This window comes from Jaculus jaculus, chromosome 14 (assembly GCF_020740685.1).
Source record: "Jaculus jaculus isolate mJacJac1 chromosome 14, mJacJac1.mat.Y.cur, whole genome shotgun sequence".
NCBI lineage: Eukaryota > Metazoa > Chordata > Mammalia > Rodentia > Dipodidae > Jaculus > Jaculus jaculus.
Genome location: NC_059115.1, coordinates 1882456 through 1906849, shown reverse-complemented (window position 1 = coordinate 1906849; position 24394 = coordinate 1882456). Strand labels below are relative to the sequence as shown.

General features: G+C 47.9%; 1 protein-coding gene across 1 annotated transcript; it reads left to right on the top strand.

The window, feature by feature from the left end:
- Positions 1-8020: 8020 nt before the first annotated feature.
- Positions 8021-22602, top strand: LOC101615899 (cytochrome P450 2G1). The gene is made up of 9 exons (XM_045133888.1): positions 8021-8200; positions 9233-9395; positions 11561-11710; positions 13188-13348; positions 14249-14425; positions 16127-16268; positions 18968-19155; positions 19273-19414; positions 22421-22602. The coding sequence occupies exons 1-9, from the start codon at positions 8021-8023 to the stop codon at positions 22600-22602; spliced, it is 1485 nt and encodes a 494-aa protein (XP_044989823.1).
- Positions 22603-24394: the final 1792 nt, after the last annotated feature.

The window sequence follows — 24394 nt, the reverse complement described above, 5'->3', positions numbered from 1 at the left end:
GCGCCTCCTACTGGGCCAAGCGAGGCACACAGGAGAGCTGACTTCTACCTGGGCTCAGGTTGCACACACCCCACCCCCCTCCCGACCCCCGTCATCATGTTTATAATGCCAAGCTCTCTATTGACTTATGCCAACTTCCAACAGGACGAAATTCTCTTTTACTGTTTTAATGATAATCATAATGTTGCTAAATCTTTTATAGATGTTAATCCAGGTTCAAAGAACAGACCAAAAACAAAAGATGGAGATACAGATAGTGATGGGCTATCTGACTGGTACACACACACACACACCTTTCCACCACGGATCTTTAAACCCTCTCCTAGGGTGCTCTAAAAAGCCATACTCTACACCCTGTTGATTCTGAAGAAGCTAGAGCTGTCATTGCCCCGTTTTCCTGACAGCAGTTAGAGCTTCATCTCAGGAGGAGAGATTAATACCGGTTAAAAAGAAGATAGCGGGGCTGGAGAGATGGCTTAGCAGTTAAGCGCTTGCCTGTGAAGCCTAAGGACCCTGGTTCGAGGCTCGGTTCCCCAGGTCCCACGTTAGCCAGATGCACAAGGGGGCGCACGCGTCTGGAGTTCGTTTGCAGAGGCTGGAAGCCCTGGCGCGCCCATTCTCTCTCTCTCCCTCTATCTGTCTTTCTCTCTATGTCTGTCGCTCTCAAATAAATAAATAAAAAATGAACAAAAAAAATTAAAAAAAAAAAAAAAAGAAGATAGCGTTCTCTTTCCAACAGGTAGGTAGCTGGCGACTCAGAAAAGGCCAGGCCACAGGTGTGTTAAACCCAGAGCAAGATGAGGAAGGAGCAGGAAGCTGTCACCTGGGTTGGCATCTGTAGCCATCTTGGATGAGACTGGATCAGTCGCAGGGCCTGGCTTTACCAGGGCAAGTATCACTAGTCCCAAACAACTGCTCAAAAAGGTCCTCACAGCCTCCCTGCACATTCTGGATCTCCATCCCCTATCAGATGTATGCTTAGCAAATATTTTTCCCTATGCTACAGCCTGTCTCTCTCTCTCTCTGTCCTTTTTATTATTTATTTGAGACAGAGATAAAGGATAGAGAGAATAGGTACGCCAGGGCCTCCGGCCACTGCAAATGAACTCCAGACGCGTGCGCCACCTTGTGCATCTGGCCTACCTGTGTCCCTGGGAATTGAACCTGGGGTCTTTGACTTTGCAGGCAAGTGCCTTAACCACTAAGCCATCCCTCCAGCCCTTGTCTCTTATCTCAGTTGATTACTATTTCCCTTGCTGTGAAGAAAAGAAATGAGATTAGCTGGATACGATCCTATCTGGCAATCCTTGCGGCTGTGGTCTGGGCTTTTGGCATCGTTGTTGAATATCATCACCCAGGTCAATATACTGAAGGGTTTGCTTCTGATTGTTTCATACTTTGGGGTATTACATGCAAGTATTCCATACATTTGGGGGTTGATACTTGTAACAAATGGTGGACAGGGGTCCAGTTTTAGCCTTCAAGATGTGGACGTCCAGTTTGCCCAGCACCGTTTGGTACAATGTCATAGATGGAGCAGAAAGTTCTGTGAACAGTGACCACAGTCAATATGTTGTATTTTTTGTTTTTTTCTAGTTATGTTGGACATTGCTAAACACGGGCTGGTGCCGGGGTCCAGCTCTGGCTTGACGGAGGGTCCCCGAAGAGAGGTGTGAAGGGAAACAGCGCAATAATGACTCAAAGTCAAGTTCTGGTGCAAGCTGACAGGCTAATGCTGAAGGCAGCTGAGTTTCTCCAGCTTTCTCTCTCTGCTTCTCTGTGTTTTTTTGTTTTTCTTTTTCTATTTTTTTCTTTTTCTCTTTTTTTGTCTTTCTCTCTGTTCTCTGTTTTTCTAGGCTTCTTTGCTGCCACAGCTCTTAGCCTCAGTCTTTTATTTTCTGATTATGTCACACGAGAGCAAACTTCAAGAAAGGTACAGTTCCACAGAATTCATAGAAACTTTTTGTTACTCCTTTACATCAAACAATCCTATAATTATTCACCTCAAGTAAAGTCGTCAGGCCCTTATAACTGTTTTCACACTTTCCCCATGTATGTGTGGTCAAGCACTTGAGATTTCCTGAACTTCTACTTTCAATTACTATATTACAGGTGAGAGACAAAACAACCACAAATGGGGCTTCCCATCATGAATCACTGATCCAGTAGATCCATTTATCCCTCAATAATTTATTTTGAATTTTCCTTTTCATGTCTCTCCAATACTTAGACCTTGGTTCCCCCCATTGAACTCTTTCTGACTTTGGTTGTTTTTCAGTAAGGATTCTTGGTAAAGAGTCATAGTTTGCTACGATTGCCACCATTCAGAAAAATTAGTCATATAACAATTTTACATTGTTCCAGGAGGTTCATTGTTTCCTCCTAAGTGTGCTGTACTCCATGCCTGACTTTCTTTAACACCTTTAAGGAAAACAACTCTCTCTGACCCATTTTCTTGTTCTTCCAATTCTGTGTCAGAGCCTCTTTCAGATACATTGGCCAACACTTCACTAACACCAATTTTTGCTGGAAAAGTAGACTTAGAGATTGGGACACCAAGTGAAAGACAGAGAAAGACAAACATTATACAGGAAACCACAGATCTCTGGCATAGAGAACCAAAGATGTTTCTATAGAGGGGCCACATTGGACTTCAAGGAAGAGACAGCTGGGCTGGAACCGTGTCACGCAGCTCTTCAGCGCTCGATTCCTTGTGATCCTGAAATGGCACGCTTGCCATTTCCGGCAGGCTGGGACCGTGAGAAAGCTGGCCTGGGCTGCTGGACACTTCTGGGGACCTTGGGCGGTGGGGGTTGCAGCTGGCCTTACCATGGGGAACCCACTCTGGCACCGGAGCTGGCCCTCCCTTCTTGCGAGGTCATAGTGTGCCTCATCTTTGCACAGAGGAAACAGGACCGGCGGGCTCTCCCCCATATCCCAAAGCATCTAAGGTTCTGCCCGACCCCCCACAGTTTCTGACCTTGTGGCCAGCTGCCCACGAGACCCTTCTATTGCAGTAAACAGTCTCCCTGCTGCTGTAGCCATCCAACGCGTGGCTGAAGTCTCGTAGCTTCTCCTGCCACTTCTGTTCCCTCCCTTGCAACTTCTCCCTCACAGCTGCCTTCCAACACCAGCCAATGAGATAGAAACCCATGGCTCCAATCACCTTATAGTCGGCATGTGCCTTCTCCACCTTTCCCAACCGTTTATAAACCCACTCCCCCTTTGAGTAAGCGAGACAAAGCACTACCCATTAGACTGTCTCCCAGGTGGTTCACTGCCCGTCGCACTCACCCTGCTCCCCCCAACTCCTCCTGTGCCCGGGACATCGGTGGCCAATGATCCCCCGGGGATAGCGAGGACCCTCATAGGTATATGACCCAGAATGATAAAGATATTGTTGTAATTTTTATGAGAGAGAGAGAATGAGAATTGGTGCTCCAGGGCCTCCAGCTGATGAAATCAAACTCCAGACGCATGCACCATCCTGTGCACGACACCTTGAATGCTGCGTCACCTGTGTGTCTGGCTTACGTGGGATCTAGGGAGTCGAACATGGGTCCTTAAGTGCCTTAGCTGCTAAGTCATCTCTCCAGCCTAAAATTAAAAATGATAATAATAATAATAAGAAGAAGAATGCTTGCTGGGTGTGCCTTTAATTCCAGCACTCAGGAGGCAGAGGTAGGAGATCGCCATGAGTTCGAGGCCACCCTGAGACTACATAGTTAATTCCAGGTCAGCCTGAGCCAGAGTGAGACCCTACCTTGAAAAACAAAACAATAATAAAAAAAAAAAAGAATGCTTTATCATCACCATCACCAGAACACTGTTGAAGGGAAGCTCAGAGAGGAGGCTCATGTTTGTCTGGCCTTCACGAATGTCACAGCGCCACGGTGTGTTCTCTGCATGCCACTATACACACAGGCTGAGCCTTCCTCTCTGTCACTTTGGCCCACAGGAAGGTGTGGTCCTGTGTGGGGTTCCGCGACCCTGGGCAGCACCTCCTGACATCATCAGCAAACATCAGAGTGCTCCCGCAAGGTCTCCTGAGCTCACTCCAGGCATCTACCCAAGCCCAGAGCTCCAGCTTTGTACCTCATCGAGTTCCACTTTCTCTTCATCTTTCTGTTTTCATGAGAGAGAACAAGAAAGAGAGAGAGAGAGGGAATTGTCCCAGGGCCTCCAACCACTGCAATCAAACTCCAGACATGTGTGCTACCTTGTGTTCAGGCGTAACTTTGTGAGTCTGGCTTATGTGGGATCTGGGGAGTAGAACCTGGGTCCTTGGGCTTCGCAGGCAAGTGCTTAAACCACTAAGCCATCTCTCCAGTACCCTCTTTCTTTTTAAAACACATTTTTTTTCTTTTGGTTTTTTGAGGTAGGATCTCACTCTAGCCCAGGCTGACCTGGAATTCACTATGGAGTCTCAGGGTGGCCTCGAACTCATGGCGATCCTCCTACCTTTGCCTCCTGAGTGCTGGGATTAAAGGCGTGTGCCACCAGGCCTGGCTAAAACATATTTATTTATGAGAGAGAGAGAAAGTATGGGTAGTTTAGGGCCTCCTGTCACTGCAAATGACCGGCAGATACATGCACCTCTTCATGCACCTGGCTTTACATGGGTACTGGGGAATTAAGTCCAGGCTGTCAGGCCTTGCAAACAAGTGCCTTTGACCAGTGAGCATCTCTCCAGCCCTGTCTGTTCATCTTACTTAACCTTGGGTTTGTCTTTGACTCTGCATCTTCTCTCTTGTTTCTCTGTCTTCTTTTCTATCTTAAAAAAATATATATATTAGAGGACTGGAGGGATGGCTTAGCGGTTAAGCGCTTGCCTGTGAAATCTAAAGACCCTGGTTCAAGGCTCGATTCCCCAGGACCCATGTTAGCCAGATGCACAAGGGGGCACACACGTCTGGAGTTTGTTTGTAGTAGCTGGAGGCCCTTGTGTGCTTATTCTCCCTCTCCCTCTCTCTCTGCCTCTTTGTCTGTCACTTTCAAATAAATAAACAAACTTAAAAAAAAATTATTAGATGCATTGCCTTTAAAGTCTAGAAATTAAAAAAAAATTATTAGAGACATCCCCTGTTCCTGGATTGGAAGAATCAATATTGTGAAAATGGCAATCTTACCAAAAGCAATCTACACATTTAATGCAATCCCTATCAAAATTCCAAAAGCATTCTTCATGGAAATAGCAAAAAACAATCCAAAAATTCATTTGGAATCACAAAAAACCTCGAATATCTAAAATAACACTGAGCAACAAAAATAAAGCTGGTGGTATCACCATACCTGATTTTAACCTATACTACAGAGCCATAGTAACAAAAACAGCATGGTACTGGCACAAAAACAGACATGTAGATCAGTAGAACAGAATAGAGGACCCAGATGTAAGCCCAAGTAGCTATAGCCACCTGATATTCGATAAAAATGCCCAAAATACTCACTGGAGAAAAGACAGCCTCTTCAGCAAATGGTGTTGGGAAAACTGGATATATATCTGCAGAAGGATGAAAATAGATTCTTCTCTTTCTCCATGTACAAGAATTAAGTCCAAATGGATTAAAGACCTTAACATCAGACCTGAAACTCTGAAACTGCTAGAGGAAAAAGTAGGGAAACCCTTCAACATGTTGGTCTTGGCAAAGACTTTCTGAATACAACCCCAATTGCTCAGGCAATAAAACCACAGATTAATTACTGGGACCTCATGAAATTACAAAGATTTTGCACTGCAAAGGACACAGTGAAAAAAGCAAAGAGGCAACCTACAGAATGGGAAAAAATCTTCACCAGCTATATATCTGATAGAGGATTAATATCTAAGATATACAAAGAACTCAAAAAGTTAAATAATAAGGAATCAAACAAGCCAATCAAAAAATGGGCAATGGAGCTAAATACAGCGTTCCTAAAGGAAGAAATACGAATGGCATATAAGCATCTAAAAAAATGTCCCACGTCACTAGTCATCAGGGCAATGCAGATTAAAACTACATTGACATTCCATCTCACTCCTGTCAGATTGGCCACCATCATGAAAACAAATGATCATAAATGTTGGCGGGGATGTGGAAAAAGAGGAACCCTTCTACACTGCTGGTGGGAATGCAATCTGGTCCAGCCATTGTGGAAATCAGTGTGGAGGTTCCTAAAATAGCTAAAGATTGATCTACCATATGACCCAGCTATAGCACTCCTAGGCATATATCCTAAGGACTCATCTCATTTCCTTAGAAGTACATGTTCAACCATGTTTATTGCTGCTCAATTTATAATAGCTGGGAAATGGAACCAACCTAGATGTCCCTCAACTGATGAGTGGATAATGAAGATGTGGCACATTTATACAATGGAGTTCTACTCAGCGGTAAAGAAAAATGAAGTTATGAAATTTGCAGAAAAATGGATGGACCTGGAAAGGATTAAACTAAGTGAGGTAACCCAGGCCCAGAAAGCCAAGCGCCACATGTTCTCTCTCATATGTGGATCCTAGCTACAGATGACTGGGCTTCTGTGTGAGAATGAAAATACTTAGTAGCAGAGACCAGTAAGTAAAAAAGGAGACATAAAGGGAAGGGAAAGGAAGGGAGGAGGGTACTTAATAGGTTGATATTGTATATATGTAAGTACAATGATTGTGATGGGGAGGTAATATGATGGAAGAATGGAATTTCAAAGGGGAAAGTGTGGGGGATGGGGAGGGAGGGAATTACCATGGGATTTTTTTTTATAATCATGGAAAATGCTAATAAAAATTTTAAAAATTAAAAAAAAGACAAAAAAAAATTATTAGAGGACTGGAGAGATGGCTTAGCAGTTAAGCGCTTGCCTGTGAAGCCTAAGGGCCCTGGTTCAAAGCTTGATTCCCCAGGACTCACAAAAGCCAGATGCACAAGAGGGCGCATGCATCTGGAGTTTGTTTGCAGTGGCTGGATGCTATAGCATGCCCATTCTCTCCCTTCCTCTCTAGCAATCTATCTCTTTCTCTCTCTCTCTCTATTAAATAAATAAATAAAATATATTTTTAAAAATATTGGAGAGAAAGTATGTGTATATGGCCTCTTGCAGCTGCAAACAGACTCCAGATATATGTGCCGCTTTGTGCATCTGGCTTTATGTGGCAACTGAGGAATCAAACCAAGGCCAGAAGGCTTTGCGAGCAGAGGCCTTTAACTATAACCACTAAGAAATCTCCCCAGGCCCTTTATTTTGTGTTTTTCGAGGTAGAATCTCACTGTAGCCCAGGCTGACCTAGAAATCTCTCTTTCTCTCTCACACACACACAACATAAAAAAGGCCAGTCTTTCAGGCTTGCCTCAAAAATAAAAGTGAATTGGGTTCCTGCCTCACTGATATATGAACAAAGGAGTCACCCCTGGTCGGGCGTGGTGGCTCACACCTTCAATCCCAGCACATGGGAGAAAGATGGAGGAGGATCACCATGAGTTTGAGACCACCCCTGGGACTACAGAGTGAATTCCAGGTCAGCCTGGGCTAGAGTGAGACCCTACCTCAAAAAACAAAAAGAAAGAGAGAAAGAAAGGAGGGAGGAAGGGAGGGAAGGAGGGAGGAAGGAAGCAAGGAAGGAAGGAGACAAAGAGAAGACATCACCCCTGTGTGGATCACGATAGTCAACTGCAGTGTGCTTACCTTCCTTGACTGATGGGGAAACTGAACCCCACGCGGTAGATGCTCTCCCAGAGAAGAAAAGATGCAGCTGAAATTTGAACCAGGATTGCCCAGATCCTAAACTCAATGACTTAACAAGATGTCCGACGGTCTCCCAGACGCCACGAGAAAAGTTGAGCTGCGGAGGAGTGGGAGATTTGAAATAGGACGACAGGGAGCGAGCTCCTGCTGCGTTTCCCTGGAATTCAATACACCTATGTGTAAGTGAGAGATTAAAAATTACATAACCTCCATCCCCCCGGGTTCAGATTTCCACCTAAGCTGATCTCCTAGAAGCTATTTAGGCAAGATCTGGAGCCCAGGATGCCAACCTTGGCCTGGCACCATGGAGCTTGGAGGGGCCTTCACCATTTTCATGGCACTCTGCCTGTCCTGCCTGTTCATCCTCCTGGCCTGGAAACGAGTCACCAGGGGAGGGAAGCTCCCCGCCGGCCCCACACCAATACCTTTCCTGGGGAACCTGCTCCAAGTCCGCACGGACGCCATGTTTCATTCTCTCATGAAGGTGAGTCTGTCCGCGGCCTCCCAGTGGGATGGGAGTGGCCACTCTTCTAGCTGGGGACATACACAGAGCCTCACGGGAGGCTTCCAAAACACAGAGTCCTGGAAACAGGTGGGGTGGACCTTAGAATTTGGGAGTTCCACAGCCTTAAAATCTTCCTGCATTGGAGCAGGGCGTGGTGGCGCACGCCTTTAATCCCAGCACTCGGGAGGCAGAGGTAGGAGGATCTCTGTGAGTTCCAGGCCACCCTGAGACTCCATAGTGAATTCCAGGTCAGCCTGGGCTAGAGTAAGACCCCACCTCAAAACAAACAAACAAAAAATTTCGTGCATTGGGACAAAATAAAAAGTCCCTCTTGGAACTTCCAATTTCATGAGAAATCCCATACTCTGGCGGTCTTAGATTCGACTGTCTTAGAGAGCCAGCATTTCAAGGAGAGAGGCTGGGGTTCTTGGAGACGGTCCAATCCAGGGCCATTACTTTTACAGATGAGGAAGTGAAAACGTGAAGGTTGCGGTGGGTCTTGTTCAGGACCACAGCAATCAAGAGTTTTCTAAACTATTTTCTAAAATATTTAAACAAAACAAACATAAGTGATCACACCAGGGCCTGTAGCCACTGCAAACAAACTCCAGATCCATGAATCACCCTGTGCATCTGGCTTTACATGAGTACTGTAGAATCGAACCTGGGTCCTTTGGCTTTTTTGTTTTTACTTTTGTTTTTTCAAGGTAGTGTCTCACTCTAGCCCAGGCTGACCTGGAACTCACTATGTAGTCTCTCAGGGTGGCCTTGAACTCACTGCGATCCTCCTCTCTCTGCCTCCCGTGTGCTGGGTTAAACGTGGCTTCCTTTGGCTTTTCAGGCAGGCTCCTTAACCATGAAGCCATCTCTCCAGCCCAGTACTCAAGATCTTAACATCTTCCTCCTTCCCCCCAGGACTTCCCCTCTCTGTCATTCTCGGCTTTGCACGGCCCTGGAAGCTCCACCCTCCATATTGCTTGACTTTAAGCCAGCGTCTTCCTTCCTTCCCAGCTTCAGGAAAAATACGGCCCTGTGTTTACTGTGTACCTGGGTCCCCGGCCAGTGGTCGTTTTATGTGGACACGAGGCCGTCAAGGAGGCCCTGGTAGACAAAGCAGATGACTTCAGTGGCCGCGGAGAGATGCCCACCTTGGAGCGAAACTTCCAAGGTCATGGTAGGTAACAATAGCAATGAGAAACAATGACGAATACACTCAGAATGTCCCAGGCTCTTTGGTGTGTTCGCTGCGGGGATTATTGCCCTGGCTCTGTAGAAAGGGCTGGTGACGGCGGGCAGGGTGGCGCACGCCTGTAATCCCAGCACTCAGGGAGGTAGACGTAGGAGGAGGCTTGCTGTGAGTTCAAGGTCAATCTGGAAACACAGAGTGAGTTCCAGGTCAGCCTGGGCTAGAGTGAGATCTGGTCTCAAAAAAAAAAAAAAGCTAGGTATGGGGAGCATGTCTTTAACCCCAGCACTGGGGAGGCAGAGGTAGGAGGATCGCCATGAGTTCGAGACCACCCTGAGACTACATAAGTGAATTTCAGGTCAGCCTGGGCTACAACGAGACCCTACCTTGAAAAAGCAAAAAACAACAAGAAAGAAAGAAAGAAAGAAAGAAAGAAAGGAAGGAAGGAAGGAAGGAAGGAAGGAAGGAAGGAAGGAAGGAAGGAAGGAAGGGGAAAGAAAGAAAGAAAGAAAGAAAGAAAGAAAGAAAGAAAGAAAGGAAGGAAGGAAGGAAGGAAGGAAGGAAGGAAGGAAGGAAGGAAGAAAGGAAGAAAGAAAAAAGAGAAGCAGCCAGTTGTGGTAGTGCGTGCCGGTAGGATATTGCTGAAGAGGCAGAGGCAGGAGGACCAGGAGTTCAAGGCCAGCCTGGGATACACATTTAGCCGGGTGTGGTGGCACATGCCTTTAATCCCAGCACCTGGGAGGCAGAGGTAAGTTGATCTCCATGAGTTCGAGGCCACCCTGAGACTACATAGTGAATTCCAGGTCAGCCTGGGCTAGAGCAAGACCCTACCTTGAAAAACCAAAAGAAAACAAACAAACAAACAAAAAAACCAGCTGATGGTGAGAAAGGTGGAGGGGAGGTGGATGGTAGACAGTAAAGTGAAACCCCTTTGTTTTGACTTCCAGACTCTAACATGCTTGCTGAGTGATTTTTCACTGAGTCTTTAATGAATTGCCTTATGCTATTTCCATACCCATGAAAACTTCCACAGCCCGACTTATTTCCCTTCTGCCTGCAGATTCGCACACCTCACACCCAGGTCTCTGCCTGCTTCATATAGGAAGATTCTCTTATAGTTTACTCATGCCTCTACTCCCCACCAGCCTGTGCCCTTCAGTGACTGACATGCTTCCCTCATTCTTTCCATCCGTCCCACAAGAATGGATCCACCTATCACTACCCATTGCTCTATACATGCATCAAAATACATTCATTATTCTTTATATACAAATATATTTCCATTTTATTATGTATATATAGTTTTATTTACTCACTTATTTGAGTGAGAGAAAGGGAGAGAATGGGAGTGCCAGGACCTCCAGCCACTGCAAATGAACACCAGACGCATGTGCCACTTTGTGCATCTGGCTCAGGTGAATACTGGGGAATTGAGCCTGGAGGCTTTGCAGGCAAGCTCCTTAACTGCTAAGCTGTCTCTCCAGCCCCAATATTCCATTTTTCATTAGTCCATCCACATATTAACTTTTCATCATGCATGCATCTATTAGTCTATGTGCCCACTCATCCATCTTCCTTCTTTCCAAACTCCTGTGGAAAATGTTAACCCACATGTCCTTCAAATGCTCCACTCACCCATTTAGTCTGTCATCCACACACCCATCCATGTATCTAATCATACCCCCACCAACCCATCCATTCACCCACCCACCCATCCATCATTCAAGTCACAAACTCTATCTTTCATTATTAACATACCACAATAAACTCATTAAACTTACCAACAGTTCACCAATCCGCACATCTGTAATTTCTGTGCATGTCTGACTACATAGCAGCTCCTTGGTGTAGGTATATTGATGTAAAACTACACACTTCTCTGCACACATAGGTGCATGTCTAGGGAACTCGGGTGTTATTCAGAAATGAGGGTTAGCAGTTCTATGCAAGCGGACTCCACGAGGGCATCCTGTCCTTACCTCCTCCACTCTCCTGTGTTTTGAAAATAATCCATCCACTTCCAGCTCTCTGTCTTGTGAGGAACATTCCTTGGTCTGTCACAGAGCTAAGAACCTGTATAACGCTGCCTGCTTCAGAGTGGAGAAGGGGAAGGGGAGGGAAGGCAAGGGAGCCTGACTCTGGGGTCCTGGCAGGTTTGGCCCTGGCCAACGGAGAACGATGGAAGATCCTCCGACGTTTTTCCCTGACTGCCCTCCGAAACTTTGGCATGGGGAAACGGAGCATTGAGGAGCGGATCCAGGAAGAGGCTGGGTACCTACTGGAGGAATTTCGGAAGACCAAGGGTACGGGGACCCCACATCATGACATGATGGGCCTCGGTGGGGGAAAACTCTGAAACAGGAGAGGATGGAAAACATCAGGCATTCACTGAAATTTCCAGTGAAGTTCTGGGTCAAAAATTAAGAGCTGCTGGGCGTGGTGGCGCACGCCTTTAATCCCAGCACTCAGGAGGAAGAGGTAGGAGGATCACCTTGAGTTCGAGGCTGCCCTGAGACTCCATAGTGAATTCCAGGTCAGCCAGGGCTAGTGTGAGACCCTACCTCAGGGGGAAAAAAAAAAAAAAGAAAAACAATTAAGAGCCGGACATGAGGGTCTCTGAGGGTCCGATTTGCCCTGAGTTTGATTCCTTGCCCCCCCCACCATGAGTCTCCGGGCGTGGACATGCGTGTCCTTATCAGTGCAGCTGTGTGTGGATCAGAGACCAGGGAATGGCCAGGGCTTGCTGCTGAGCCAGTCTGACCCAAATGGCGGCTCTGGGTTCCGTGAGCGGCTCTGTCTCAAATGAACGCGTGGGTCAGCAATACTGAAGGATGCCTGATGTTCTCTGGTGGTCTCCACATGCTTCTGCGCACACGCATATGCACACACTACACACACACACACGAAGACCCCAGGCCCAGCTGTGAAGCCGCTGTCTTCCGCAGGCTCTCAGGGAGGTATGTAGCGTGTGATCGCAGATGTAGAGTTTGGTGATGTGGGAATTCCTTTCTCATTCTGGAGAGAGGATCAAATTAGTTACATGCATACATACTGTTGTTATTTAAATAATAACTTAAATCAGTACTGGAACGACAGGCACATTCTGCTTCTCCTGGCTTATTTCATTATAGCTATCTCTGCATTTTTTAGTTTGCTATGTTAAGGATCCAATCTAGGCCCTTCTGCATGCTGGGAAATCGCTCTACCACTGAGCATAGACCCAGATATATATACATATATATATATGTATGTGTGTGTGTGTATATATATATATATATATATATATAATTTCTAGTTTTAATTTTTTAAATTTACTTTGTGTATAAAAGACAGATAGTGAGAAAGAGGAGGAGAGAGAGAGAGGAGGGGTAAGGGGGAATGGGCATGCCAGGGCATCCTGCCACTGCAAATGATCTCCACATATATGTGCCATTTTGCACATCTGCCTCTATGTGGGCACTGGGGAATTGGACCCAGGCTGTCAGGTTTGCAGGCAAGCCATCTCTCCAGCCCCCACCCGCAGCCTCTCCCAAGGGCTTCCTGCACCCCCGCGCCGGGGCTGGCATCCCACGTGCATCTGCGGATATGCTGAATCCTCGTGAATCAGCAGGTGGCTTCGGAGCCAGTTGGCAGATTGGGAAAGCCAAACTCGGGTAGATACGGGCATGGACTCACACGTGTGTGAAGCAATAGCCCCGGGAGTCAAGGCCACACTAGTGATTGATGACACAGCAACTGCCCCAACGACTGCTCCCAACGCCTTCAATGTCCCCCGTCCAGGTGCCCCCATCGACCCCACCTTCTACCTGAGCCGCACCGTCTCCAACGTCATCAGTTCCGTCGTCTTCGGGAGCCGCTTCGACTATGAGGACAAGCAGTTCCTGAGCCTGCTGCGGCTGATCAACGAGAGCTTCATTGAGATGAGCATCCCCTGGGCACAGGTGCCCACGAGGGCGTCTCTGCCCACCACCCACCTCTCTTCCTTAAGCACTCACCTACACATCACTCAATCCTCACCACAGCTCTGGGAGGCAGTTCTCGGTTTGCCTCAGTTTCCAAGAAGCAGAGAGACACAGCCAGTTGTCAGACCCAGCCTGGGGGTGGTGGCGCACGCCTTTAATCCCAGCATTCCAGAGTTGAGGCAGGAGGATCACTGTGAATTTGAGGCAAGCTTGGAGCTACAGAGTGAGTTCCAGCTCAGCCTGGGCTAGAGTGAGACCCCACCTCAGAAACAACAACAAACCAATCCTGGGGCTGAAGAGATGGCTCCGTGATTAAGGTGCTTGCCTGTTGCCTGCAAAGCCTAATGGTCCAGGTTTGATTCCTTAGTACCCACATAAAGCCAGATTTACAAAGTGGGGCCTGGATCTGGAGTTCCTTTGCAGTGGTTGAAGGTTCTGGTGCACCCATTTTGTGTATGTGCGTCTACATGTTAAAAAAAAAAAAAAAAGCCAGGCACGGTGGCACACGCCTTTAATCCCAGTACTCGGGAGGCAGAGGTAGGAGGATCGCCATGAGTTCGAGACCAGCCTGAGACTACATAGTGGATTCCAGGTCAGCCTGGGCTAGAGTGAGACCCTGCCTCAAAAAAAGAAAAAAAGAATTCTAAGACCCAGCAGCAGGTTTTTGTTTTTTCAGCAGGGTCTCCTTTTGCATGTAGCTCAAGTTAGCCTCGAACTTGTGATCCTTCTGCGTCAGCCTCCCTTGTCCTGGATGATGGATGTGCTCCACCCATCCCCTGTTCCAGGAGTAGACCGAGCCCAGCTCTGACTCTAGGCTTCAGCCCACCGCCAGCTTCCTGGGGCTCCGTGTGACAGGTGTCCCTCGGCTACACTCCACAGGTGTATGACATGTACTCTGGAGTCCTGCAGTACTTGCCAGGAAGACACAATCGTCTCTACTACTTGATAGAGGATCTTAAGGACTTTGTCGCATCCAGGGTCAAGTTAAACGAAGCATCTCTTGACCCCCAAAACCCCAGGGACTTTATTGACTGTTTCCTCATCAAGATGCAGCAGGTACCCACCTTCCTCACCCGATCTTTCTCTCTCATCTTCTCAAACCCCAGTGCCTGTGCCTTTAAAACTATCTACAAAGGTCAGGGGCATAAGCGAAAGTGTTCTTTCCCATGGCTGACTTGTGTCCATAGAGAAATTACGGAAAGTATAAAAACATAAGGGGGCCGGGCGTGGTGGCGCCCGCCTTTAATCCCAGCACTCGGGAGGCAGAGGTAGGAGGATCGCCGTGAGTTCGAGGCCACCCTGAGACTCCATAGTGAATTCCAGGTCAGTCTGGGCTAGCGTGAGACCCTACCTCAAAAAACCAAAACCAAACTAAAACAAAACATAACATAAGGGGAACTTCTTTAAAATTAATGATGTCAAATTTTGTTTATTTTTAAATAGTTGTTAAATGTCTTATTAATTTAGTCATTTTGAGAGAGAGAGAGAGAATGGGCGCACCAGGGACTCTAGCCACTGCAAACAAACCCCAGACACTTAGTGTTACTAATTCTACATATGAATGAGCTCCAGTGAGATAACTCCCTGGATGCTATGTGAGCAGACTGCGCCTTTGTCTCTGGTAACCAGTAGCCTACTTTCAGCTCCGTGTCTTTAGCTTCCACGCGTGAGGAGGACGCAAATCTGTGCCTCGTTTATTTTACAGTGTCTTCTGCTTCCTCCCTTTTGCTGGCTCTGACCGTATTCCCTGATTTTTGGCTGCATAATAGTCAATTGTGTATACGGACCGTACTTTAATGACCTAAAGTAAACTTTGGATCTACAAATTTATCATTACGTAACTTAAAATCTGACACTTTCGTAATCCTATGTGCCAGGGATTCACAGTTGTTGAAAAACAGAACACACCTTCAGAATGTCAGGATTGGAAAACTTTAGAAGCCTAGTCTTTAAATGCAAGTTTAAATTTCAGTATTACAAGTTTAATGTCTTTGAGATATAGGAAGGTAGATTGTGACACATACGTATCCCTCATACTTAGAAATTCAGCAGTTCCGAAATTTATATATTTTTTTTAATTTTTATTAGCATTTTCCATGATTATAAAAAATAAATCCCATGGCAATTCCCTCCCTCCCCCACACTTTCCCCTTTGAAATTCCATTCTCCATCATATTACCTCCCCATCACAATCATTGTACTTACATATATACAATATCAACCTATTAAGTACCCTCCTCCCTTCCTTTCTCTTCCCTTTATGTCTCCTTTTTAACTTACTGGCCTCTGCTACTAAGTATTTTCATTTTCACGCAGAAGCCCAATCATCTGTAGCTAGGATCCACATATGAGAGAGAACATGTGGTGCTTGGCTTTCTGGGCCTGGGTTACTTCACTTAGTATAACCTTTCCAGGTCCATCCATTTTTCTGCAAACGAAATTTATATTTTTGATGTTATAGAACTGAGTGCTTGGCTTGACGCTATATGCTCTGATTTGCCCAGCATTCCAATGTACAATACTCTACTTTCTTCTCCCATCCTCTTCCTCCCCTCCACTTCAGTCTCACTGGCCTCTGCCTTGACGTCCCTCTGACAACGCCAGACACTCTCCTGCCTCGGGACCTCTGCTTGATTCTTCTCCACTTACTTTACCCATCTTTTCTAGTTTTCACAAACTCTTGTCTTATACATGGGGATAAATAAGGAAATAAAGACCTGAGAGAATGATTCTGTTTACCACACCCTTTCCTTCCAGGAGAAAAGCAATCCTCACACGGAGTTCAACCTCAAGAACTTGGTCCTCACGACCCTCAACCTCTTCTTTGCCGGCACGGAAACCGTGAGCTCCACCCTCCGCTATGGGTTTCTGTTACTGATGAAGCACCCCGAGGTAGAGGGTGAGTCCCCCCCACCTGAGGGCCCGTCAGGTGCCGCCCACGCTGCCTAGGAAGGAAGACAGCATTCCACAGCCTGAGACTCCTCACCCTTCCTACCCACAGGATGTGGGGTTTCCAGATCCCTGGCTAGTGAGGCCACTGATTCCACTTCTGACTTGGGGTGCCTCTCTCTATTCCCTAGGGCTGTGGACACTTGGTAGTTTATTTATTTGTTGCAAAGAGAGGAGAGAGAGAGAACGCCAGGGTCCCCCACCACTGCCAACAAACTCCAGACCCGTGCACTTGGTGCATCTGGCTTTACGTGGGTACTGGGAAATCGAATCCTGACTGGTAGGCATTTCTTTTTTATTCACTTATTTGAGAGAGAGAAAGAGGCAGAGAGAGAGAATGGATACGCCAGGGCCTCCAGCCACTGAAAATGAACTCTAGATGCATGCGCCATCTTGTGCATCTGGCTTACATGGGTCCTGGAGAATCGAATCGGGGTCCTTTGGCTTTGCAGGCAAACGCCTTAACCACTAAGCCATCTCTCCAGCCCTTGGCTAGTAGATAGATATTTCAAACAAATGCCTTTAAGTGCTGCTTCATCTCCCCAGCCTGAAACTCAGAAAACAGCACACATATTTCATCGTGCAGACCCACGTTCAGGACTTCCGTGCAGACAAGCGTTCACGGGGCTGAGGTCGAGGTTGAAGGTGGTTCTCTGACATCCAGGGTTCGGAGCTGCATCCTTGCAGGCTGTGTTCCCAACTCTCCTGTGTCTTCAAAGTGTCTTCACATCTCCCTGCCTCTCTACTGCCAAGCCTTCCTTCCTTTTTAAATTGACAACACCCATAAACATAAACAATATGCCATGATCACAGTCTCTTCCCATGACCCTCCATTTTCCCACTCTCAAATCCCCTCTCCTTTGGATCCCTTCTTTGCAACTCTGGCTTTTCTGTCTACCTCTGCTTCCCCAATTTTTAAAACATTTTTAAATTTAATTTTATTTATTTGACAGACAGAGAGAGAGAGAGAAGTGGGGAGAGAGGGGGTGGTCTTCAGCCGCTGTAAACAAACTCCAGACACACGCAGCACTTTGTGCATCTGGCTTACGTGGGTCCTAGGGAAATCAAATCTGGCTCCTTTGGCTTCACAGGCAAGTGCCTTAACCATTAAGCCATCTCTCCAGCCCTGCTCCCCCATTTTTAAATTTTTATTTATTTATTTAATTTATTTATTAGAGAAAGAGGAAGAGAAAGAATGGGCACTCTAGGGCCTCCAGCCGCTGCAAACAAGCTCTAGACACATGCGCCACCTGTGCATCTTGCTTATGTGGGTCCTGGGGAATAGAACCTGGGTCCTTAGGCTTCACAGGCAAGAGCCTTAACCACTAAGCCATCTGTTCAGCCCTACCCCATTTTTTTTTTAAGAGAAAGAGAGGAAATGGGCACGTCAGAGCATCTTGCTGCTACAAAGAACTCCAGAAGCACGTTGTCTTGTGCATCTGGCTTTACATGGGTACTGGGGAATCGAACTCGGACTGTTGAGACCTTGACCTCTGAGCCATCTCTTCAGGCCCCTGCCTCCCTAGTATTGAAATGTACATGTTTATATTGTGGCCAGTAAGGATGACCCAAGACTCAATTTTCACATTCATTAATTTTGTGGCATTGGTGAACTGTTTTTGTGATTAGATCCATGTGATATTCACGTATGTTGGAGATTAGAAAGTGGATTTTTTTTTCTCCTTGAGATAGCATCACATTATACATCCTGGGTGGACCTTAGGATCTCACTACACAACCCAGAAGGGCTTCAGGGTCTCACTACACAGCCCAGAAGAAAATTAGGGTCTCACTACATACCCAGGAGGAACTGAGAGTCTCCCTATAGAGCCCATGAGGACCTTAGGGTCTCACTACACAGCCCAGGTGGATCTTAGGGTCTCAGTGCACAACTACCCAGCCCAGGTGGACCTTGAACTTGCGATAGTTCTGCATCAGCCTCTGGGGAAGCTGGGATTACACAGGTACCACCACACCTGGATAAGGTGCATTATCTTTGAGGACTGATTGTGTTGTTGATATCAAATATAATTCCTGCCTGCTAGGTGACAATTTAATCTGGTTGGGCAACTCCAGTAATGAGGAGTCCATTTCCTGTTTAAGGAAAAATCTCTAACCGGGCCATTGTCCATACTAAAGTGGCACAAAACAAGCCAAAGACATTGGGGGGAGAGGGGGTGTAAGATGCGTGTGTGTTACAGCTCATTACCATCTGGTATTCATGGTTTATGGGGGTTTTCATGTAAAGACCTCCCATCTGGCATTCGAGGGTCTTGCTGTCCGCTAGCGTCTTATGAGTGTTCAACCATGGATGTGTCAGTCATGAGGTATAAAGAAGCAATCCAAACTACATGGTCCCCCACTCTTACCCCAGGGGGTAGACGTAATCTTCTTATCTCTAGACCTTGACTTCCTATCTGCACAGTCCCCAGGGTGACGTGCACCAGTGTCCCTCCCAGAGCCACCTCCTCGGCCTGCAACGCCAGCCCCGGGGAGGCGGAGCCGGGACGTGGAGAATTTGGGGTCTGCTGGGGCTACACAAGTGAGACCCTGTCCTGAAAACACACAGAAACACACACCCGCAAACACCAAGCCACGCCTCTTCCTCCCTTTACTCCGATCCTGATTTGTTTCCCCGACCTCTTCCAGCCAAGGTCCACGAAGAGATTAACCAGGTGATCGGACCACACCGTACCCCAAGTGTGGATGACCGGGTCAAGATGCCCTACACGGATGCTGTCATCCATGAGATACAGAGACTGACAGACATTGTGCCCCTGGGTGTCCCCCATAAACTCACCCGGGACACTCATTTCCAAGGCTACTTTCTGCCCAAGGTGAGGGCACACCTCAGTGTTGTCCCTTCGCCCTCCCTGCGCCCCTTCCTCCTCCTGGTTCTGCTGCCCTCATTGCCCAACGCTCAGTTCCTCTCGTTATGTTTGTCTGCATGCCAGGACACAGACGTGTACCCCCTGCTTGGCTCAGTCCTCAGGGACCCCAAGTACTTCCGCTATCCACATGTGTTTTATCCTCAACACTTCCTGGACGAACAGGGACGCTTCAAGAAGAATGACGCCTTTGTAGTATTCTCCTCTGGTAGGTTGCCGGCCCTGGATGCCCGGGGGGCGGGGGGGGGGGGTGCTCCAATTCCCACCAGAAGCCACATCACACTGGGAGGTTGAGACTTTGTCAGAGAATCTCAGAATCCTGCAAATACTCAAATGCCAGAGCTAGGGAATATTAGAACCGTTGACTACAACGAGCAGAAAAAAAATGTTAGAGTGGGTGTTGTGATGTATACCCGTAACCCAGCACTTGGGGTGCTGAGGAAGGAACGTCATGAGTTCAAGGCCAGCCTGTGCTACGTGGTGAAATCCTGTCTCGGGAAAATGATAGTAGCCGAGTGTGGGGTGGCATGCCTCTTGTCCCAGCTCTCTGCAGGCAGAGGTAAGGAAGATGGCTGTGGGTTCAAGACCAGCCTGGAACTACAGTGTGAGTTCCAGGTCGGCCTGGGCTAAAGTGAGGCCCTTGAAAAACTTAAAAAAATGGCAACCCAGCAACAGCACTGAACAGAGTGTGAGCCGAAATGCTGTCAAGAAGCAAATTAGAAACATTTGTTCTTTTGTCACCACAGGATCACTGTCTGAACTACTCACTTTTGCCTGTGGGAGTCACAGTATGTAACTCATAAATGACTGGTCATGTATGACAGCCTAGAACACTTTAATCATGGCTACCAAGACTTGAATTTCATGTAACATGCATGTAGTGCAAACATTATTCTTATAATATTTTCACACATTTGAAAATACAAAAAAATTCATCATCGTAAGTTATAAAAACACAGCAGTACAGTAGTAGCTTTCCCCACAGAAGCGTTTCCTCCTAGTTGCTGGCCTATGCATATTCTTCGTGTCACAGAAGTGTGTGTGTGTGTGTGTGTGTGTGTGCACATGTTTGTGTCCGAGCAGTGCCATATACTCATCTATGGCAGGTTGCACTCACCTGTACCCTGTAGAGGAACTTTGGGCCCCCAGCCCCTCACTGTGGGTTCTAGACAAGTGCTCTACCTGAGCCACGCCCCCAGCCCCTCACTGTGGACTCTAGACAAGTGCTCTACCTCTGAGCCACGCCCCCAGCCCCTCACTGTGGACTCTAGACAAGTGCTCTACCTCTGAGCCACGCCCCCAGCCCCTCACTGTGGATCCTAGACAAGTGCTCTACCTCTGAGCCACACCCCAGCCCCTCACTGTGGATCTAGACAAGTGCTCTGCCTCTGAGCCACGCCCCCAGCCCCTCACTGTGGATCTAGACAAGTGCTCTGCCTCTGAGCCACGCCCCCAGCCCCTCACTGTGGATCCTAGACAAGTGCTCTACCTCTGAGCCATGACCCCAGCCCCTCACTGTGGGTTCTAGACAAGTGCTCTACCTCTGAGCCACGCCCCCAGCCCCTCACTGTGGACTCTAGACAAGTGCTCTACCTCTGAGCCACGCCCCCAGCCCCTCACTGTGGATCCTAGACAAGTGCTCTACCTCTGAGCCACGCCCCCAGCCCCTCACTGTGGATCCTAGACAAGTGCTCTACCTCTGAGCCACGCCCCCAGCCCCTCACTGTGGATCTAGACAAGTGCTCTACCTCTGAGCCACGCCCCCAGCCCCTCACTGTGGACTCTAGACAAGTGCTCTACCTCTGAGCCACGCCCCCAGCCCCTCACTGTGGCTTCTAGACAAGTGCTCTACCTCTGAGCCACGCCCCCAGCTCCTCACTGTGGATTCTAGCCAAACTAGGGAACATTCATGGATTCCTTTTGTTTGTTTGCTTGCTTTTGTTTTTCAAGGTAGGGTTTCATTTTAGCTCATACTGACCTGGAATTCACTATGTGTGTGTGTGTGTGTGTGTGTGTGTGTGTGTGTGTGTGTGTGCATATATATGGTCTCAGGGTGGCCTTGAACTCTAGGCGATCCTCCTACCTCTGCCTCCCGAGTGCTGGGATTAAAGGCATGCGCCCAGCCTCATGGATTCATTAGAACTCTCCCATCTTGAAGTCACTGCAATCTGAGTTATCAGAGAAGTAGTTTCCTTGTTTGGGGGGGGGGTGGGTCACAGCCCTGATTTAGGAAAGACTAACCTCTGGAACTTTCCTATCCAGAAGTGGGCAAACTGCTTCCAGGAGCAGAGCCTGGGTGGTGAGAGAGCTTACTCCTGATATCCATATCCCAGGAGTGGGCTGGCTGCCTCTAGCAGCAGCCTAAGGGAAAAAAAAAATAAAGGAAAGTAAAGAGGAGTTTAGTTTTGTTTTTTTTTTTTTTAATTTATTTATTTATTTGAGAGCGACAGACACAGAGAGAAAGACAGATAGAGGGAGAGAGAGAGAATGGGCGCGCCAGGGCTTCCTGCCTCTACAAATGAACTCCAGATGCGTGCGCCCCCTTGTGCATCTGGCTAACGTGGGACCTGGGAAACCGAACCTCGAACCGGGGTCCTTAGGCTTCACAGGCAAGCGCTTAACCGCTAAGCCATCTCTCCAGCCCGGGAGTTTAGTTTAAGCCATTCACAAACCTGCTGCATTGCCATCAAGGCTGCTCTGATGAGACTGGGGCTGAGGCCTCTTCTGCGCACAGGCTCTCACGGGCGCTCTTACTGAACAGTGAAAATCCAGCTGTAGATGAACAATAGCACATTGCATGAGCAAAGGGTAAGAAAATTACAATTTTGGATAACCCTTAAACATTTGTTAAAGGAAGGGATTTAGGGCTGTGACCCGCCGGACTCTGCTGCTTTGGAGCACACACACTCTGATCACAAGAGTGACCACATTAAACCCACCTGTTGTCTTCAAGAGACCAATGGGCCTTTGGAAATAGTCCCAGTTCTTTCCCATAGCTCATGCCCACAGTTTTGTTCTTAAAATTCATCGTCACCGTACCCTTCACCTCCTAACCCCTCTGAGTGGCAGTCAGGACCCCTGGGCGCCAAGGACCATTCTAGATCGTGGACACCGTGGCGATACGGGATGCCGATGGATGAGTAAACCGTGGCTGATGGGGTGGTCGTGGCGGATGCACCCCCGCCTCACCCCCCTTCACCTCTGCGCCCCGCAGGAAAGCGCATCTGCGTGGGGGAGGCCCTGGCCCGCATGGAGCTGTTCCTGTACTTCACCTCCATCCTTCAGAACTTCTCCCTTCGCCCCCTGGTGCCTCCTGCAGACATTGACATCACTCCCAGGATCTCGGGGTTTGGAAACATCCCTCCAAATTATGAGCTCTGCCTTGTGGGTCGTTGAGCGCCTCCTACTGGGCCAAGCGAGGCACACAGGAGAGCTGACTTCTACCTGGGCTCAGGTTGCACACACACCCCACCCCCCTCAGCATGCCAAGTTCTCACTACAGCCCTGAGTGCCCACATTCTCACTGGTGTGCCCAGGCTGCGGGACAGGAAGGGTTGTCTGGAAATAGATAGCTGGATGCCTTCTGGTGGCAGTAATAAAACGAAACCTATTCGAGCTTTGAGTTGACTGAATCACACCCTAAACTCTTGGAGATTCTGTGTATTAATGTCTTCGCCCTGACATCGACCAAACTTCAGCCTATAACCCTCTCTATTTTCATTCTCATCCCCCGGCAATAAACTCAATACAGAAACCAAGACTGTTGAATGTCACAAGTGTCTTGTGCATCGCACTGGCCGGTAGGTAAAGAACGGAAAACAAGATGAAATGAACTTTTCCACACTGATCTGCACGTGTGTATGTGTGGGCACGGCAGGGTCTCTTGCCACTGCACCCAGCCCCAGATGCTAGTACCGCTTTGTGGCGGGGGGGGGGGGTCCATCTCTATGTGGATGGCTGGGGAAGCCAACCCGAGCCGGAAGGCTCTGCAAGCACTCTCTTTCTGTCACTGAGTCTTCTCCCCAGCCCCCACGGTGATCAATTCTGCCAGCTCACTTCCAGTGACTTCCCACTGGTTGGGGCAAACCATGGACCTTTGTAGCATGAAAGCATCTTGCTTGCTACCATTCCCCATCATGGTGTCTTTTGTTAACCTTGCTTGACTGGTGGCTCTGACAGCAAGTCCCCACCCTGTTACTGTTTTTGTGAGTGACTGGGCCTTTCTCTGGCTGGGGTGGACTTATCCTAAGGGTCAGGGTGCCAGGCTCCCATGGATCGGTAAAAACCCCCAAGCCACTGGCTCTCAAGTTCTTGTCTTGCAGCCTGTAAAGAATGATGAGAATAGATGCAGTCGATGGGTAGATTAAACAAGGTTTATTAGAACAGAAGGCATAAAGTGTAAATAAGGGAGAAGATGAAAGACAGAGGCCTTCCAAGGTGGGAAGGGGTCCCAGGAAGGCAGTGGGCAAGGGGCTTGCATCAGGAACTTTTCTATCCTTGGGGATGTAAATTATCAAGTCAAGGGGTCTGATTGGTCACTCGGGATGTGTGGAGGCTTCTGATAGGCTGATGAGTTCGACAGAGGCTTGGCCAGCCAGCATCCTTAGGAATCAGCATGAATCTTCATGGATTTGGGAGTTGGCGCTCTCTGCGTTCTGGACTTAGAAAGTCTCTATGCTTGGTGGCTCTGTCAGGCCGTTCAGATAGATGTCTGGTTATTCATTTTGGGCCTGCAACCCTGACCAGCTGCCTACACACTGGGGTGGCCTTCCTCCTAATCCCTATCAACTCTACACACCCCATTCTGTTTTGAATATAGTTCAGTTGGTCACAGATTCCCCAAGATGCTATCAACTCGCTCAGCCCTGAGGACAAATTCCGTCATGTTTAACCCGTTCAGTCAGCATGTGTCCGTGAGCATCTGTCAGTGAGAAAACAGAGTTCCTGTCCTTGTAGAGCCTGTGAGTCTCTATTCCCCAGAGGGCCCAATTCATACTATGTGCATAAAAGAAGGTTTGGGGGGAGGTTGCTGGAGAGATTACGCAATGGTTAAAGGCCTTGCTTGCAAAGCCTAACGGCCTGGGTTTGATTCCCTAGTATCCATGTAAATCCAGATGCAAACAGTGATACACATTTGTCTGGGGTTAGTTTGCGCTGGCGACAGCCCTGATGCGACTATTCTCTCTCA

Bases quoted from the DNA above. Each gene is read 5' to 3' on its own strand.
- LOC101615899 (XM_045133888.1), top strand. From the start codon at position 8,021: ATGGAGCTTGGAGGGGCCTTCACCATTTTCATGGCACTCTGCCTGTCC. The intron at 19,156-19,272 runs GTGAGGGCACAC...TCTGCATGCCAG, and splicing joins AAGGCTACTTTCTGCCCAAG to GACACAGACGTGTACCCCCT. The intron at 19,415-22,420 runs GTAGGTTGCCGG...TGCGCCCCGCAG, and splicing joins CTTTGTAGTATTCTCCTCTG to GAAAGCGCATCTGCGTGGGG.